The sequence below is a fragment of the Ovis aries genome, chromosome 3, assembly GCF_016772045.2.
Source record: "Ovis aries strain OAR_USU_Benz2616 breed Rambouillet chromosome 3, ARS-UI_Ramb_v3.0, whole genome shotgun sequence".
NCBI classification, from domain to species: Eukaryota; Metazoa; Chordata; class Mammalia; order Artiodactyla; family Bovidae; genus Ovis; species Ovis aries.
The window spans coordinates 75,860,191-75,878,076 of NC_056056.1; the positions used below are offsets into that span (position 1 = coordinate 75,860,191).

The 17,886-nt window shown below is 39.3% G+C and overlaps 1 protein-coding gene across 3 annotated transcripts in view; it reads right to left on the reverse strand.

Annotated features, from left to right (window-relative positions):
• The window catches only part of GTF2A1L (general transcription factor IIA subunit 1 like), a 46,209-nt gene that overhangs the window by 19,041 nt on the left and 9,282 nt on the right, over positions 1–17,886 (reverse strand). For all 3 annotated transcript variants that reach the window (XM_042246203.2, XM_042246204.2, XM_042246202.2), the window contains exons 4-6: positions 15,451–15,506; positions 11,645–11,729; positions 10,306–10,601 (exon numbers count right to left, since the gene is read on the reverse strand). In XM_042246203.2, coding sequence (XP_042102137.1) covers positions 10,306–10,601; positions 11,645–11,729; positions 15,451–15,506 — 437 coding nt within the window. The remainder of the gene's footprint in view (positions 1–10,305; positions 10,602–11,644; positions 11,730–15,450; positions 15,507–17,886) is intronic.

Here is a 17,886-nt window from a genome sequence, read left to right on the forward strand (position 1 = left end):
ATTATGTATCTGAAACAGATTTCATATACATAACATATTTTAAAAACTCTACACTAAACAACAGGCTGGATGAAGCACAAGCTGGAAACAAAGCTGCCGGGAGATATATCAATAACCTCAGATATGCAGATGACATCACCCTTACAGTCAAAAGCAAGAGGAACTAAAGAGCCTCTTGTTGAAAGTGAAAGAGGAGAGTGAAAAAGTTGGCTTAAAACTCAACATTCAGAAAACTAAGATCATGGCATCTGGTCCCATCACTTCATGGCAAATAGATGGGGAAACAGCGGAAACAGTGCCAGACTTTATTTTTTTGGGCTCCAAAATCACAGCAGATAGTGACTGCAGCCATGAAATTAAAAGACGCTTGCTCCTTGGAAGAAAAGGTATAACCAACATAGACAGCATATTAAATAGCAAAGACATTACTTTGCCAACAAAGGTCAGTCTAGTCAAAGCTATGGTTTTTCCAGTAGTCATGTATGGATGTGAGAGTTGGACCATAAACAAAGCTGAGAGCCAAAGAATTGATGCTTTTGAACTGTGGCATTAGAGAAGACTCTTGAGAGTTCCTTGGACAGCAAGGAGAGCCAACCAATTCATCCTAAAGGAAATCAGTCCTGAATATTCTTTGGAAGGACTGATGCTGAAGCTCAAACTCCAATACTTTGGCTGCCTGATGTGAAAAGCCAACTCATTAGAAAAGACCCTGATGCTGGGAAAGATTGAAGGCGGGAGGAGAAGGGGATGACAGAGGATGAGATGGATGGATGGCATCACTGACTCAATGAACATGAGTTTGAACAAACTTCGGGAGATAGTGAAGAACAGGGAAGCCTGGCATGCTGGAGTTCATGGGGTCCCAAAAAGTCAGACACAACTTAGCGATTGAACAACAACAATCATAATGGCAGGGTACACCTTCTTTAATTCTTAACAGTAATTGAATCTAAGTATCTCCCATAAAACGACTGCAATGATTATTTATTACCTAGCTATGCACAAGATCATCCCATGCCGCCCTACTCTTACCTGGGGTGAAATATCTCTCAACATATTTTGACAAATACAAAAAACAGTATTTTGTTAAATTTCCTTTTTCCTATAAAGAAATAAAAACATCACATCCGGTCAGTTCAGTCACTGAGTCATATCCAACTTTGCAACCGCATGGAGTGTAGCACGCCAGGCCTCCCTGCCCATCACCAGCCCCAGAGTTTACTCAAACTCATGTCCATTGAGTCGGTGATGCCATCCAACCATCTCATCCTGTCTTCACCTTCTCCTCCTGCCTTCAATCTTTCCCAGCATCAGAGTCTTTTCAAATGAGTCAGTTCTTCACATCAGGTGGTCAGAGTGTGGAGTCTGAGCTTCAGCATCAGTCCTTCCAATCAATATTCAGGACTGATCTCCTTTAGGATGGACTGGTTGGATCTCCTTGCTGTACAAGAGACTCTCAAGAATCTTCTCCAACACCACAGTTCAGTTCAAAAGCATCAATTCTTCAGTGCTCGGCTTTCCTTATAATCCAACTCTCACATCCATACATGACTACTGGAAAAACCACAGCCTTGACTAGATGGAAATTTGTTGGCAAAAAAATGTCTCTGCTTTTTAATATGCTATCTAGGTTGGTTATAACTTTTCTTCCAAGGAGTAAGTGTCTTTTAATTTCATGGCTGCAGTCACCATCTGCAGTGATTTTGGAGCCCCAAAAAGTAAAGTCTGTCACCGTTTCCACTGTTTCCGCATCTATTTCCCATGAAGTGATGGGACCAGATGCCATGATCTTCATTTTCTGAATGTTGAGCTTTAAGCCAACTTTTTCACTCTCTTTCACTTTCATCAAGAGGCTTTTTAGTTCCTCTCCACGTTCTGCCATAAGGGTGGTGTTATCTGCATATCTGAGATTATTGATATTTCTCCCGGCAATCTTGATTCCAGCTTGTGCTTCCTCCAGCCCAGCATTTCTCATGATGTACTCTGCATAGAAGTGGAATAAGCAGGGTGACAGTATACAGCCTTGACGTACTCCTTTTCCTATTTGGAACCAGTCTGTTGTTCCATGTCCAGTTGTAACTGTTGTTTCTTGACCTGCATACAGATTTCTCAGGAGACAGGCCAGGTGGTCTGGTATTCCTGTCTCTTAAAGAATTTTCCACAGTTTGTTGTGATCCACACAGTCAAAGGCTTTGGCATACTCTATATAGCAGAAGTAGAGGTTTTTCTGGAACTCTCTTGCTTTTTCGATGTTGGCAATTTGATATCTGGTTTCTCTGCCTTTCCTAAATCCAACTTTAACATCTGGAAGTTCATGGTTCATGTACTGTTGAAGCCTGACTTGGAGAATTTTGAGCATTATTTTGCTAGTGTGTGAGATGAGTGCAATTGTGCGGTAGTTTGAACATTCTTTGGCATTGCCTTTCTTTGGGACTGGAATGAAAAGTGACCTTTCCCAGTCCTGTGGCCACTGTTGAGTTTTAAAATCTGATTAAGAGATATTCATTTAGAAGTATCATATAGTAACTCAAAAAATATGTGCTCAATTAACTAAATCATCAATTCAAATAACTATCAGTATGATAATTTATCTTAGAGGAATATCAGAATGGATTTGGAATTTTTTAATGTCCCAGTAATTCTAATGGGTGTCCCAAGTGGCACTAGGGCGGCAGAGGTAAGAGACGCGGGTTCTACCCCTGGGTCAGGAAGATCCCCAGGAGGAGGGCATGGCGACCCACTGCAGTATTCTTGCCTGGAGAATCCCAACTACAGAGGAGCCTGGCAGACTACAGTCCAGAGGGTCACAAAGAGTCAGACACGACTGAAGCAACTTAGCATGCATGCACACAATAATTCTAATATTTAGCCAGAGTTGAGAATTATTGAGCCAAATAAACTAGTCACAGATCCTCCCTTTTAAAGTTTATATTCTAATATACATATATATTTTTCCCCTTCAGGTGTTGGGTACACAGATATTAATCAAATATACCTCTCAGTGCACAGAGGTCATTGTAACATATCTTTTAACTACATTATGACAGATACAGGCTTAAGGGGCTATGATGACACAGAAGAGATACATCCAAACTGATAATAAAAGGGGACTGGGGAAACAGAAAGGTATTAAAATAAAATTTCTGGAGAAAGTAATAAATGGCTATGTAGGAATTAACCATAAGAAAGGATGATGGGAGAAAAATCCAGGCACAAAGCTGAGGGGACAGCAAAACCAAAGAGACGTAGGAAACAACAAAGTCAACACAGCTACTTGCTTGCGGTTTGTTGCTCCCAGTAAAGCAATAGGTATAAAATGAAGGAAGAGTAGACAACAATGAAGGAAGAGAAAGAAACGCAGACAACAACACGGGGGTCCTTATGTGCCACACTGAGTGCTGGCCTAGTAGGAAACTGCCAGGTATTTCTCAGCAAAGACAGGGCTACTCAGGATCAGCAGAGATATAGGGTGTGCAACCATGGGAGGCTATGTGCATGTCCCCCTGAGGGCAGAAAGCTTATAGAAAGAAGGAAGTCGGGAAAGCTACAGTAAACAAAGATCCCGCTGCTTTTCATTGGTTAAGTTGTTGTCAGTAAACATGAGGGGTCTTTCTTCTAACTGGGCTCTGCCATTGTCACTGGGTGTGAAGAGTACCCCCTGCACGTCTCCCAACTGTATCTAATCGAGGTTTCTATTAATATTTTTTCACAAGGAGTTTAAATTTTATCCTGTAGCTTGATGGGCAGTCAGTGACATGGCAAGCGGGCTGTGTGCTGGGTAAGTCTATGGCAGCCAAGAGGAGCAGAGATCATAGCTAATGTGCACTGAGTTCTTACCATGTGCTACGAAGTATGCTGCTGAGCACTTCACACTGATTTTCTCACATAATCTTCCCACCATCACAACTCTATGGTAGATACGATTATCTTTATTTACAAATGAGGATATAGTAACTTGCCCAACTCACATAGTTATTAAGGGATATAAAAGGAATCCAAAACATTTCTCATCCCTGAATCTTTTAACCTCTAGGATGGGTGGACTGGGAAGAGTGGAATAAGAACCCGTAGAGACTATAAGGCTAGTAATTAGTTGGAAACTATATTATCCCAAGTGAGAGACAATTAGGGTAATAGATGGAGAAGAGGGAATATATCCCAGAAATACTTGGTTTTAAAAGATGTCAAAAATCATGATTCAGTCTTTGAAAGGAATGAAATTCCTATATATGCTACAACATGAATGAACCTTAAAAATGTGCTAAGTAAAATAAACCTGTCACAAAAGCACAAATATTGTATGATACCATTCACAAGGTACCTAGAATAATCAAATTCATAGAAACAGAAAGCAGAAGTTACCAGTAGCTGAATGGAGAGGGTAATGGGAAGTTATTTTCTAATGGGTACAGAATTTCATTTGGGGGATGATGAGAATGTTCGAGAGGTGCACAGTAGTGATGGTCGCACAACAATGAAACATACTTAATGCCACTGAACTGTACACCTAAAAAATGGTTAAGATGGTAAATCATGTGTTATACAGTGGACCCTGGACCAATATGGGTTGGAAATGTGCAGGTCCATTACACATGGATCTTTTTCAATAAATATGTACTACAAGATCTGTGATTGGTTGAATCCATGGATACAGAGGGCTTCCCTTGTGGCTCAGCCGGTAAAGAATCTGCCTGCAATGAGGGAGATCTGGGTTCGATCCCTGGGTTGGGAAGATCCCCTGGAGAAGGGAAAGAGTACCCACTCCAGTAGAGTCAGACATAACTGAGCGGCTTTCACTTTCACGGATACAGAGGGCTGACTATAAACTTATACGTAGATTTTTCACTGCAGAGAGCTCAGGGTCCCTCACCCCTCTGCTGTTTAAGAGTCCACTTTATGATAAGAGAACAGACTCTATATGGTTTCAATACTTTTAGTTCAGTTCAGTCACTCAGTCGTGTCCAACTCTGCGACCCCATGTACTGCAGCATGCCGGGCTTCCCTGTCCATCACCAACTCCCAGAGCTTACTCAAATTCATGTCCATCGAGTTGGAGACTGAAGCTCAAGAGAATAACAGGATTGGAAATGCAGTTATCAATACAAAGATCATAGTTAAAACCATGATATTGCATGGGACTGCCCACGGAAAACATAAACTAAGAAATGAGCTGAGGATAGAACCTTTAGGAAACAGGAAGGGCAGATAAAGAGGAGTCATGAAGGAGATAAGAAGCAGCAGTCAGAAAGGTAAATATTTTAAAGAGAAGGTAGCAGAAATAATATTTGGGAGAGGGACAACGAAGATGGTGGGGAGAGAAGCAAGAGATGAAAAGGAGCTGGGGAAGATACACCATCAAACCCATTGCTCTCCTTCTACTTTTGGGAGTTACAATGAAAATCCGAGTTCCTAATTTTCTATAGCATTGTCTAAGATTAGAAAACAAAATTCTTCCACTGAGGAAAAACTTAACATAGCAATATACAATAATACACACCTTAAAATAGGAGCATGTCAAACACTGTCAGGAATATATTTTATGCAACAGTAATGATGTTAAACCTACATAAAAACTTAAGATCTTTGGCAGTCTACACAGGAAAAGCAGGCTAATTGTACACGAAGGGTTAACTGTAACTTGTTTTCAGCAATAAGAATTTTTGAAAGCTACTTATAAAGAGTTATTTATAAACTTTTTTGAAAATTATATTAGTATAAATTTTACCAGATTACTATTTTAAGATATCCTATGGAAAAAATTTTTAATATAAATAAAATTCTTTTCAATGTTTGTGTTTTAAATACAGATTATATTTTATAATCAACCAACAAGTTGTATGAACCATTATCCAATATGTCACATGCCCATAAAGCATAACAGCACTAACCTAAATGTTATGGTGACAGAAGCTATTAAAAACTCCATATACATCTCTGATAACTCTAAAAATTATGAGGCTGGTTTTATGCCCAGTTTACAGACAATCACTGAATTTTAAAGAGCAACATTACATAGTTTGCTTTTAAAAGGCAAACCTGGAATTTGAACCTGTTGTGCCTCTAAAGCTTAAGCTCTTAACCACTACCCTCTAAACAATCCTCACTTAATCTTCCTTAACTGATCTACTTCTCCATATCAGAACAAAGTACAAGATGACATCTAATAGGTGACAGTAGAATAAGTCCTTGAATCATCACTCCAGAAATCTTTAAAGTTCAGAGTCCAGGAGAAAAATGCCTCTAAAATTATAAGTGATGAAAACACTTATAGTCATTTTCTCTCAAAATCATCTGTTTCATAATTAGGAATTTATCCTACATTTCTTAAATTTTATATGCTTTGTGAACACATGATAAAAAATGCTCAAAAAGTATTTTACCCTTAGTGTGAGTACTTAGTCACTCAGTTTATGTATGACTCTTTGCAACCCTATGGACTGTAGCCCGCCAGATTCCTTTGTCTGTGGGGATTCTCCAGGCAAGAATACTGGAACGGGTTGTCATTCCCTCCTCCAGGGGATCCTCCCAACCCAGGGATCAAACTCAAGTCTCCTGCACTGCATGTGAATTCTTTACCATCTGAGTCACTAGAGAAGCCCTTAAGACATTATACCAAACCAAACTAAAAACACTTGCTAAAAGATTTTAAACAGGGTTCATCAAACATCTGAATAGTAAGTCGAATGGTTTCTGATAAACATGTTATTTGTTCATTATCTTTCACTGTACCCTACAGTATACCTTGGGCTTCCCTGGTGGCTCAGACAATAAAGAATTCAGCTGCAATGCAAGAGACCTGGGTTTGATCCCTGGGTTGGGAAGATCCTCTGGAGAAGGGAACAGCTACCCACTCCAGACTAGATCTGATACACAGAGTGCCTGATGAACTATGGATGGAGGTTAGTGACACTGTACAGGAGACAGGGATCAAGACCATCCCCATGGAAAAGAAATGCAAAAAAGCAAAATGGCTGTCTGAGGAGGCCTTACAAATAGCTGTGAAAAGAAGAGAAGCGAAAAGCAAAGGAGAAAAGGAAAGATATTCCCATTTGAATGCAGAGTTCCAAAGAATAGCAAGGAGAGATAAGAAAGCCTTCCTCAGTGATTAATGCAAAGAAATAGAGGAAAACAACAGAATGGGAAAGACTAAAAATATCTTCAAGAAAATTAGAGATATCAAGGGAACATTTCATGCAAAGATGGGCTCAATAAAGGACAGAAATGGTATGGACCTAACAGAAGCAGAAGATATTAAGAAGGGGTGGCAAGAATACACAGAAGAACTATACAAAAAAGATCTTCATGACCCAGATAATCATGATGGTGTGATCACTCACCTAGAGCCAGACATCCTGGAATGTGAAGTCAAGTGGGCCTTAGGAAGCATCACTACGAACAAAGCTAAAGGAGGGGATGGAATTCCAGTTCAGCTATTTCAAATCCTGAAAGATGATGCTGTGAAAGTGCTACACTCAATATGCCAGCAAATTTGGAAAACTCAGCAGTGGCCACAGGACAGGAAAGGGTCAGATTTCATTCCAATCCCAAAGAAAGGCAGTGCCAAAGAATGCTCAAACTACCACACAATTGCACTCATCTCACATGCTAGTAAAGTAATGCTCAGAATTCTCCAAGAATGGCTTCAGCAATACATGAACTGTGAACTTCCAGATGTTCAAGCTGGTTTTAGAAAAGGCAGAGGAACCAGAGATCAAATTGCCAACATCCATTCGATCAGAGAAAAAGGAACAGAGTTCCAGAAAAACATCTATCTCTGCTTTATTGACGATGCCAAAGCCTTTGACTGTGTGGATCAGAATAAACTGGAAAATTCTGAAAGAGATGGGAATACCAGACCACCTGACCTGCCTCTTGAGAAACCTGTATGCAGGTCAGGAAGCAACAGTTAGAACTGGACATGGAACAACAGACTGGTTCCAAATAGGAAAAGGAGTATGTCAAGGCTGTATATTGTCACCCTGCTTATTTAACTTCTATGCAGAATACATCATGAGAAACGCTGGGCTGGAGGAAGCACAAGCTGGAATCAAGACTGCCGGGAGAAGTATCAATAATCTCAGATATGCAGATGACACCACTCTTATGGCAGAAAGTAAAGGGGAACTAAAGAGCCTCTTGATGAAAGTGAAAGAGGAGAGGGAAAAAGTTGGCTTAAAGCTCAACACTCAGAAAGCATCTGGTCCCATCACTTCATGGGAAATAGATGGGGAAACAGTAGAAACAGTGTCAGACTTTATTTTTTGCAGCTCCAAAATCACTGCTGATGGTGACTGCAACCATGAAATTAAAAGACGCTTACTCCTTGGAAGAAAAGTTATGACCAACCTAGACAGTATATTCAAAAACAGAGACATTACTTTGCCAACTAAGGTCCGTCTAGTCAAGGCTATGGTTTTTCCTGTGGTCATGTATGGATGTCAGAGTTGGACTGTGAAGAAAGCTGAGCGCTGAAGAATTGATGCTTTTGAACTATGGTGTTGGAGAAGACTCTTGAGAGTCCCTTGGACTGCAAGGAGATCCAACCAGTCCATCCTAAAGGAGATCAGTCCTGGGTGTTCATTGGAAGGAATGATGCTAAAGCTGAAACTCCAATACTTTGGCCACCTCATGCGAAGAGTTGACTCCTTGGAAAAGAGTCTGATCCTGGGAGGGATTGGGGGCAGGAGGAGAAGGGGACGACAGAGGATGGGATGGCTGGATGGCACCACTGACTCAATGGACATGAGTTTGGGTGAACTCTTGGAGTTGGTGATGGATAGGTAGGCCTAGCATGTTGTGATTCATGGGGTCGCAAAGAGTCAGACACACTGAGTGACTGAACTGAACTGAACCCACTCCAATATTCTTGCTGGAGAATTCCATGGACAAAGGAGTCTGGCAGGCTACAGTCCGTGGGGTCACAAAGAGTCAGACATGACTGAGTGACTTCCTCTTTCATAGTAAACCTTATACTATACCGTTCCCTTTTATCTAGTAAAGTATTAAGTTAACTAAAGTATGCAGTTAACTGCTATATTGCTACAGATTTGTACAGCAATTCTAAAGGACTACTAAATCATTAGTTAGAGACACAAGTTGTCAATTATTTGTCATATGTCACTAAATTGTATAAGTGGAATTAGCCGTAAGACATTTTACATTTGTAAAAAGATAACACAAGATTTTTTAATTTTACCATGCAAAATTCTCCATGAATCTTTCTGCAATCACTATGAATTCCTTGGAAATTAGTAACATGAACCTATTTTTAATATGGAAAGTTAATTAGGAGCTATTTTTTAGTGGTTTGAATTCTAAAAGAAATTAGTATTTTAGCAAACAGAGAAACAAAATATCTACTGGAAAGGTACTTCCTCATGGAGAGAAAACTTTCATATGGAAATTTAGGAAAATTATGTAAACAGAGTGACTAAGCACAAAGGTAGAACAAGAAATAAGACTTTGGATCTCTTTTGAACATTTAAAGAATTACCTCAAAATACTCATTTAATTAGTAGGATGCACTTCTGAATCTTAAACTTTATCTGCACACAAAAACAATCCTCACAATGTAAGGGAAACATAAAATAGACTGAAAAGTGAAGGTCGCTCAGTCGCGTCCAGCTCTTTGCGACCCCATGGACTCTGCAGTCCATGGAATTCTCCAGGTCAGAATACTGGAGTGCGTAGCCGTTCTCTTCTCCAGGGGATCTTCTCAAACCAGGGATCGAACCTAGATCTCCCACACTGCAGGCAGATTCTTTACCAGCTGAACCACTAGGGAAGCTTAAAACAAATGCATTTTCTCCAAAGAAATATTCTAATTCATTCATGAAAACTATAAGTTTAGAAATGCTGAGCATGAATACTTTTTAAAACTGTTAGGTGTGTTTAAAGAAAATAAAGAAACAATCTTCTAAAGGAAAAAGTAAAGCATACTTTTGAGTAATGTTACAGTTTAAAAAAAAAGCCACTCAGGACATCTAATCACTGGCTACTGTGTATCTGTTAATACCAGTAAGTTAAACACAGTACTACCTTCTCTGAGACAGGTAGGCTGCAGGGTTCCTCTGTATTTCTTGGCTGCTTTACAGAATCACATCCACACATCTTGTTTTTAAGAACACGAGGCTGAGCCTCAGGCACGTGCTGCTGCTGAGCTCCCTGAGGGCTAGTGGAAAGGGGCCCATGCAGATTTTGAGTCATGCGAGCTGAAACCCGGAGCACTGGCTCCACATTGGAACCTGCTTGAGAGGCTTGTGGAGTAAATACAACACCTGGAAAGCTGATGTACTGAGAGCTTACCAGCTGATTCAATAAGGCTCCAGATATGATTTTATGCTCATTTCCAGTGTTTTCTAAATGTTTCCTATCCACTGTCTCAGAAGGAAGAACTATAGGTTGCTGGAGCGTAGTTTCCATTCTCAGTGATTTTTCAGTAGTTGCTTGAAGAAAACATGGGTTTAATTGTGGAATACTGGTCTGTATTATTGACGGCTGCCCAAGCAGCTGAAACACTTGCTGAACTGGAGGCTGAAGAATACTTGCTCTTTCAGAAGTCTGTGTCACCATAAATGGTACACTGACTTTATAAAGGTGAGCTTTAAAAGGAGAAAACAAAATTGTAAGTATAACAGAATCCTAATCTCCTTTAAAAAAACAATCTCATGCACAGGAGGCCAGGAAGAAATATATCAACAGGTTAACAGTGGTTATCTCTAGGAGTTCTTCTTTTTTTTTTTTTCCAGAATTTTTTGTGTGTCTACCATAATAATGTATTACTCTTATTTTGAAAAATTAAACATATCTTGCTTTAACTCTAGCCTTTTCCCACTATTGCTTATATGGCACATTTGGAAACATACACAGGCCACCAATATTTATTCCATGAGCCTTTCCCACTGTGTAATAAATTACAGTGTTAATAACCTAAATTGGGATTTTTAAGAAACCTAGTCATGGAGAATGTATACTTTAGATATAAGATATCATATAACAACTATAAGACAAGGCTGTCTAAAAAGGGTTTAATAATTTCAAAAGTTAACAAATTTTCCCCTTCTTTCCTTAAAATAATACTAAAAAGAAGAAAGAAATTTACTTTTTAAGCACCGAATCAGGTGCTTTGCTTAAACTCTGTAATGACCAAAAAAAAAAAAAAAAAAAAGGTATGATTCTCTTTCAAATAAAGAAACAGTTCTCTGAAAAGCAGATACAAGTTAAAACTCCAAATTTTTCAAATATTCTGATACAATCTCCAATAAGAAAGGAGGCAAATGTTGATAAATCTAACCTTTAGTGTTTTTTTTGATTAGACCTAGCTGGGACTTGTGTATAACAATTCAGGGAACCAGTTTAAACTAGAGAAAACCTACACAAAGCATCTTATACAATGTTGGGAAAGAGTACTGGAAGTGAAATGTGGGGACAAGCTTAGTGCCTGTCTTAATAGAGAGGCTTAGTGTTTTTTGTGGTAGACTGCTTTCATAACAACTACTATTTATTATTACTTTTAAGTAAGGTTTATCAAAAGTGCCTATAACTTCAATGACTTGTGGTATAGTTAATTTACAATTGTGGAAGTTAATACCCAGAAGTCAGTACCAATGCTAAAAACAAAATATTCGTAAGACTATACTCTTACCAGATGCAGTCTGTTGTGTCACCCCCACTGGTACATGAATAGGATAACCAGGAAAAGTAAAGCTTGCACTGGAGTTTGAGGTGCCCTAGATATGAAAATTGTATGTTAGAAACTTAGAAAGAGGCTTTACTTGAAACTTTTTTCCTGATCTCAGAGGATACAAAAAAATCTGATTAAGGTCAACATGACAATAGTAACCCAGCATTAGGGCTGAGTACTCTTGAGTAAACAGCTTTTTAATATTTGATGTAGATCATCTCATTAAAAATAAAAGGAATTTCATCCTACGGCTATTAGCAACGAAGTCAGTAAGTCTTCATAAATAACATGAAGACTGACTCATAAAATCTGCCCACAACATAGCTTTTAAATGGGCACTGATCCTCAAGATGTCAAATATAAGAACCACAGTTGTTTATAGGAGTCCTCTAGTCTGTAAGTTGATCACTAATATTATTTTAAAGCAGATAAAAGTGGTATCATTTTTATTTTAGAATAATTAGACCTTAGGGTTTTAAAATTTTTGAAAAGATAAGGAAACATGTTTGCCTATATGACATGCAAAAATTTTAAAGACTTATTAATATTACCCACTGTTGTTAAGAATATGATTAAAAATCATATTCTCTCACACCACTGCTTATATGAGCATATATGGTACAATCCTTTTGGAGGGCAATTTGGCAGCATATGCCAAAACTAAAAACATGCATTATCTTTGACCCAGAAATTCTATTTCTAGAAATTTATCCCTGATTATCACAAACACACCAAAACATTATCTACAAGTATCACCAATGTAATGCTATATTAGAAAAATACTAACAATAATTTAAATGTCCATAAACAAAAGACTGGTTAATTAAACTGTGATAAATCCACTAAGGCTAATCAATATTCACCTAGCATTGAAAAGGGCCATCTATATTACTAAGTTTGGAAAAAGAAATTACAGAAATAGCCCAGAGAATGATCCTACTTTTACTGTGAAAATTAATATAACTTTCTTTAATGAAGTCTGCTGCTACTGCTAAGTCACTTCAGTCGAGTCCGACTCTGTGCGACCCCAGAGATGGCAGCCCACCAGGCTCCCCAGTCCTTGGGATTCTCCAGGCAAGAACACTGGAGTGGATTGCCATTTCCTTCTCCGATGAATGAAAGTGAAAAGTGAAAGTGAAGTCACTCAGTCATGTCTGACCCTCAGCGACCCCATGGACTGCAGCCTTCCAGGCTCCTCCGTCCAGGGGATTTTCCAGGCAAGAGTACTGGAGTGGGGTGCCATTGCCTTCTCCGATGAAGAAGTCTAAATGGATCTATATCATACAGTTAAAACAGCTACCTTTGGGATATAATCCTATAGGGCCCTATCACTTTTTACTTTCTAAATCTGATTTTACTTTTTGTATGTGTGTTAGTTGCTCCAGTCAGGTCCAAATCTTTGTTACCCTATGGCCTGTAGCCCACCAATCTCCTCTGTCCATTGAATTCTGCAGGCAAGAATACTGGAGTGGGTAGCCATTCCTTGCTCTAGAGGATATTCCCGACCCAGGGAATGAACCTGAGTCTCCTGCACTGTAGGCATATTCTTTACCATTTGAGGCAGCAAGGAAGACCATCATTAATGAGACCTTATTTCCAAGAATTCCAAAGACAGAAATATTTCTTCACTGGTTTCCTATCAAAAGCAGCAACATTCTTTCTAAAAATTGTGGTAAGAACTATGATTTTTGTTTTTAATGAAGAAACAGAAATAAATGGTCCACTAAGTGACTCCAAAATCACTGCAGATGGTGGCTGCAGCCATGAAATTAAAAGACGCTTACTCCTTGGAAGAAAAGTTATGACCAACCTAGATAGTATATTCAAAAGCAGGGACATTACTTTGCCACCTAAGGTCCGTCTAGTCAAGGCTATGGTTTTCCTGTGGTCATGTATGGATGTGAGAGTTGGACTGTGAAGAAGGCTGAGTGCCGAAGAATGGATGCTTTTGAACTGTGGTGTTGGAAAAGACTCTTGAGAGTCCCTTGGACTGCAAGGAGATCCAACCAATCCATTCTGAAGGAGGTCAGCCCTGGGATTTCTTTGGAGGGAATGATGCTAAAGCTGAAACTCCAGTACTTTGGCCACCTCATGAGAAGAGTTGACTCATTGGAAAAGAGTCTGATGCTGGGAGGGATTGGGGGCAGGAGGAGAAGGGGACGACCGAGGATGAGATGGCTGGATGGCATCACGGACTCGGTGGACGTGAGTCTGAGTGAACTCCGGGAGTTGGTGATGGACAGGGAGGCCTGGCGTGCTGCGATTCATGGGGTCGCAAAGAGTCGGACACGACTGAGCGACTGAACCGAACCAACCAAAGTGACTCAGCTGTAAAGCACCTGCTTGCCAATGCAGGAGACACAGGTTCTTTACCTGGGTGGGGTAGATCCCCTGGAGAAGGAAATGGCAACCCACTCCAGTATTCTTGCCTGGAAAATCCCAAGGACAGAAGAGCCTGGAGAGCTACAGTCCAAGGAGTCACAAGAGTCAGACACAACTTAGCGACTAAACAACAAGATTCTTGTACCTCAGAAAGGTGACTCATGGGCTGAAAGAAAAGGAAGAACAGTTAGTGGATCATATATCATCTTTTGTTGTTGTTGAGTTGCTAAGTCGTGTTCAATTCTGTGACCCCGTGGACTGTAGCCCACTAGGCTCCACTGTCTATGGGATTCTCCAGGCAAGAATACTAGAATGGGTTGCCACTTCCTTCCCCAGGGGATGTCCCTGATCCAGGGATGGAATCTGCATTTCCTGCATTCAGTTCAGTCACTCAGTCGTGTCCGACTCTTTGCGACCCCATGAATCGCAGCACGCCAGGCCTCCCTGTCCATCACCAACTCCCGGAGTTCACTCAGACTCACGTCCACCGAGTCCGTGATGCCATCCAGCCATCTCCTCCTCGGTCGTCCCCTTCTCCTCCTGCCCCCAATCCCTCCCAGCATCAGACTCTTTTCCAATGAGTCAACTCTTCTCATGAGGTGGCCAAAGTACTGGAGTTTCAGCTTTAGCATCATTCCTTCCAAAGAAATCCCAGGGCTGATCTCCTTTAGAATGGACTGGTTGGATCTCCTTGCAGTCCAACGGACTCTCAAGAGTCTTCTCCAACACCACAGTTCAAAAGCATCAATTCTTCGGCACTCAGCCTTCTTCACAGTGGATTTCTTACCACTAAGCCACCAGGGAAACCTTATAAAAAAAAGAGAGAGAGAGAAATAGTTCTATTTTTCCCCACCTGAAAACTACTCAATTTTCTATATGTAAGTTTTAAATTTTATCTTCTGCCCCAAAATCCTAGGGGCAAAACCGACCTCTATTACACAAAGATAAAAAATAACCAAAATATTCCACTTAAATAAAAGGAAGAACTACGATGTGCCTCAACACTAGGGGTGAAAAAATCAGAAAATGCAGCATATCAAAATCATCTACTTAGGAACCAACATGTAAGTATATAACATTACACCGTGTACTAAAACGCCATACAGTGTAACTTTAGAAATTTCCTAATCTTGTAGGTACAGTCTTGGCAGATGCTAACAACTGCTCTGGAAGATAGGAAAAGCTGGTGAGAAAATATTACATCTGAAACTACTGAATTTTTCCAACACCTATGTTATAGAAGCTATTTTTGTCTTCCCATCCCTTATGACATCTTTCCTCATTCAACTAAAGTTTTACAAATTCCATCTCTGCCCAGCCTTCGGCCACCATTCAGTAAAACTGGGGCATCTCTTTTAAAAATATATCTTAAACAAGCTACATACCAGTTCTGCTGCGGTAAAACTGGGATGAGTTCTACCAGCAGGAATAACTAATGATGCTGTAGAGAAAACAAAATATACATCACACAGTCATTAGATTTTTACCAATTTAATACAATTGCTCTAAGTATACCTTATTTTTTTTAATGCTTTCCATCACTAACATTTCAACCATGATAAATTCTATACCTTCTGATTCCAAGTGAGGTAAAAATGGTTAATCATATCTTTTCCCAACAATTTCAGATAAAGACTTTACAACTATTTTCAGTACCAAAAGAAAATCCCATTGCAATCAAGTATATTGTACTATAGAATATAGAAGTCCATAAGGAAACACCTAGGTTATCTTTAGGAAGTCAGTGTACCTCCATCACAACTTTTCATAACAGAAAAAAGTAATTTTATGGCATGTTTCCAAGCAACTATACTTTGAGCAAAAAAAAAAACAAATGTAAACTACCATAAACCATTCTAAGTTTTAATAGGTTCAAAATAAATTTCAATTCATTTATTTCATGAAAATTTATTTACAGTACTTTAGCCAAGTAATTAAGCAAACAGAGATACACAGTTTAAAGAGTAAATCTAAAAGAACATGTCTCCTGAAGTCTCTGCAGGACTTCAGGTAAACTGCGAAGAAAAATATGACAATAAATCCTTAGGAGAACACCAACTCAAGCTGCATTAAACCTATCATCTCATTTATCTTCATTTGCACCAATTTCCTGTGCTAACTGTCCCTCTGGTTATTGTACATCTAAAAGGTTGGCCAAATGGTTTCAAATGCAGTTGTTTAAAAATAAGTCTGAAAAAGAACAACATAATGTCATTTGCAGCAATGTGGAAACTAGAGACTGTCATACTGAGTGAAGTCAGAGAAAAACAAATATGTAATATTTATATGTGGAATAAAAAAAATGGTACAAATGAACTTATTTACAAAATCAGTCACAGATGGGGAAAACAAGCTTACAGTTACTAGGGTGGGAAAAGGTGGTGCTGCTAAGTCGCTTCAGTCATGTCCGGCTCTGTGCAACCCCATAGATGGCAGCCCACCAGGCTCCCCCATCCCTGGGATTCTCCAGGCAAGAACACTGGAGTGGGTTGCCATTTCCTTCTCCAATGCATGAAAGTGAAAAGTCAAAGTGAAGTTGCTCAGTCGTGTCCAACTCTTTGCGACCCCATGGACTGCAGCCAACCAGGCCCCTCCGTCCATGGGATTTTCCAGGCAAGAGTACTGGAGTGGGTTGCCATTGCCTTCTCTGCTATATGGCAAAAGCATCTAAAAAAGAGTGTATATATGTATGTTTATAACTTGTTGTACAGCAGAAACTAACACATTTTCAATCTACTATGCTTCAATAAAATTTATTTAAACATCAGTCTAAAAAACAAATAGTTACTAGAAGGATTTTGGTTGACCAATGTAACCTTAAACCTTACCTCAAGGTTCATTTTATCTACTTGAACCTGACTGTTAAAAGACCATCTCTTTTCTTTAACGAAATAAAAAACATTTTTGCATGTTTAAGCAGCATGTATGTATTAAACACAATATTTTTATGGCATTTTTTTCACATACTGTGTTAAGGAAGACTTGGAAATGGCTACCCACTTCAGTCCTCTTGCCTGGAAAATCCCATGGACGGAGGAGCCTGGTAGGCTGCAGCCCATGGGGTCCCACAGAGTCGGACATGACTGAGCGACTTCCCTTTCACTTCCCCAAAGATCCATTTCTGACACTAGAGTGGCTCCATCACATACAACAAACAGCTCAGAAGAGCAAATTTTTTTAACTAACCATTCTTGTCACATTAAGACAACAGAAGTGAAGCTACAGAGATTGATAGTTAATGAGGTACAAAATTATTTTTATCCTCTGCCATCTATGGCTTTGCTTATTAACAGGCATTCTTTTAGAAAGGCTAAATTAGAAAGAATTGGAGTGGCAGGAACACAATGGTATTAGTCTTAATTAGCTGAAGTGAGCAAAGCTTAGGCTGGTACAGCTTAAGTCATAGCCTGAGAGGAAACAAAAATCTGTTAACATACTGTCTGCAGCAATTAAAAGAATTTCTTGAGGAAAAATAGCAATAATTCTCTCCTTTTAAATACTCTGAAATAAATCCCAGAGGATAATTCTCTCTACTCATATAAATCAAACAGAGCTATAAGAGAGTTTTAAGAGTTTCTTTATAGTCATCAAAAGAACTGAATTAACAAAATTTTATAGTAAAGTTCCACGCAGTTCCTACTTAATTTTGATACTAAATTCACAAGTTAAATTCACCATTCATACACACTCACAAATTATATGCGCCTGAAACGTATTTTTTAAAATACTCAAGACAGTTTTGATAACCAATTAAGTTTTAGCTGAATACATGTTTTTACTTGAACTGGGAAAGTCAGAATTTTGATGTTCATTCATACTCT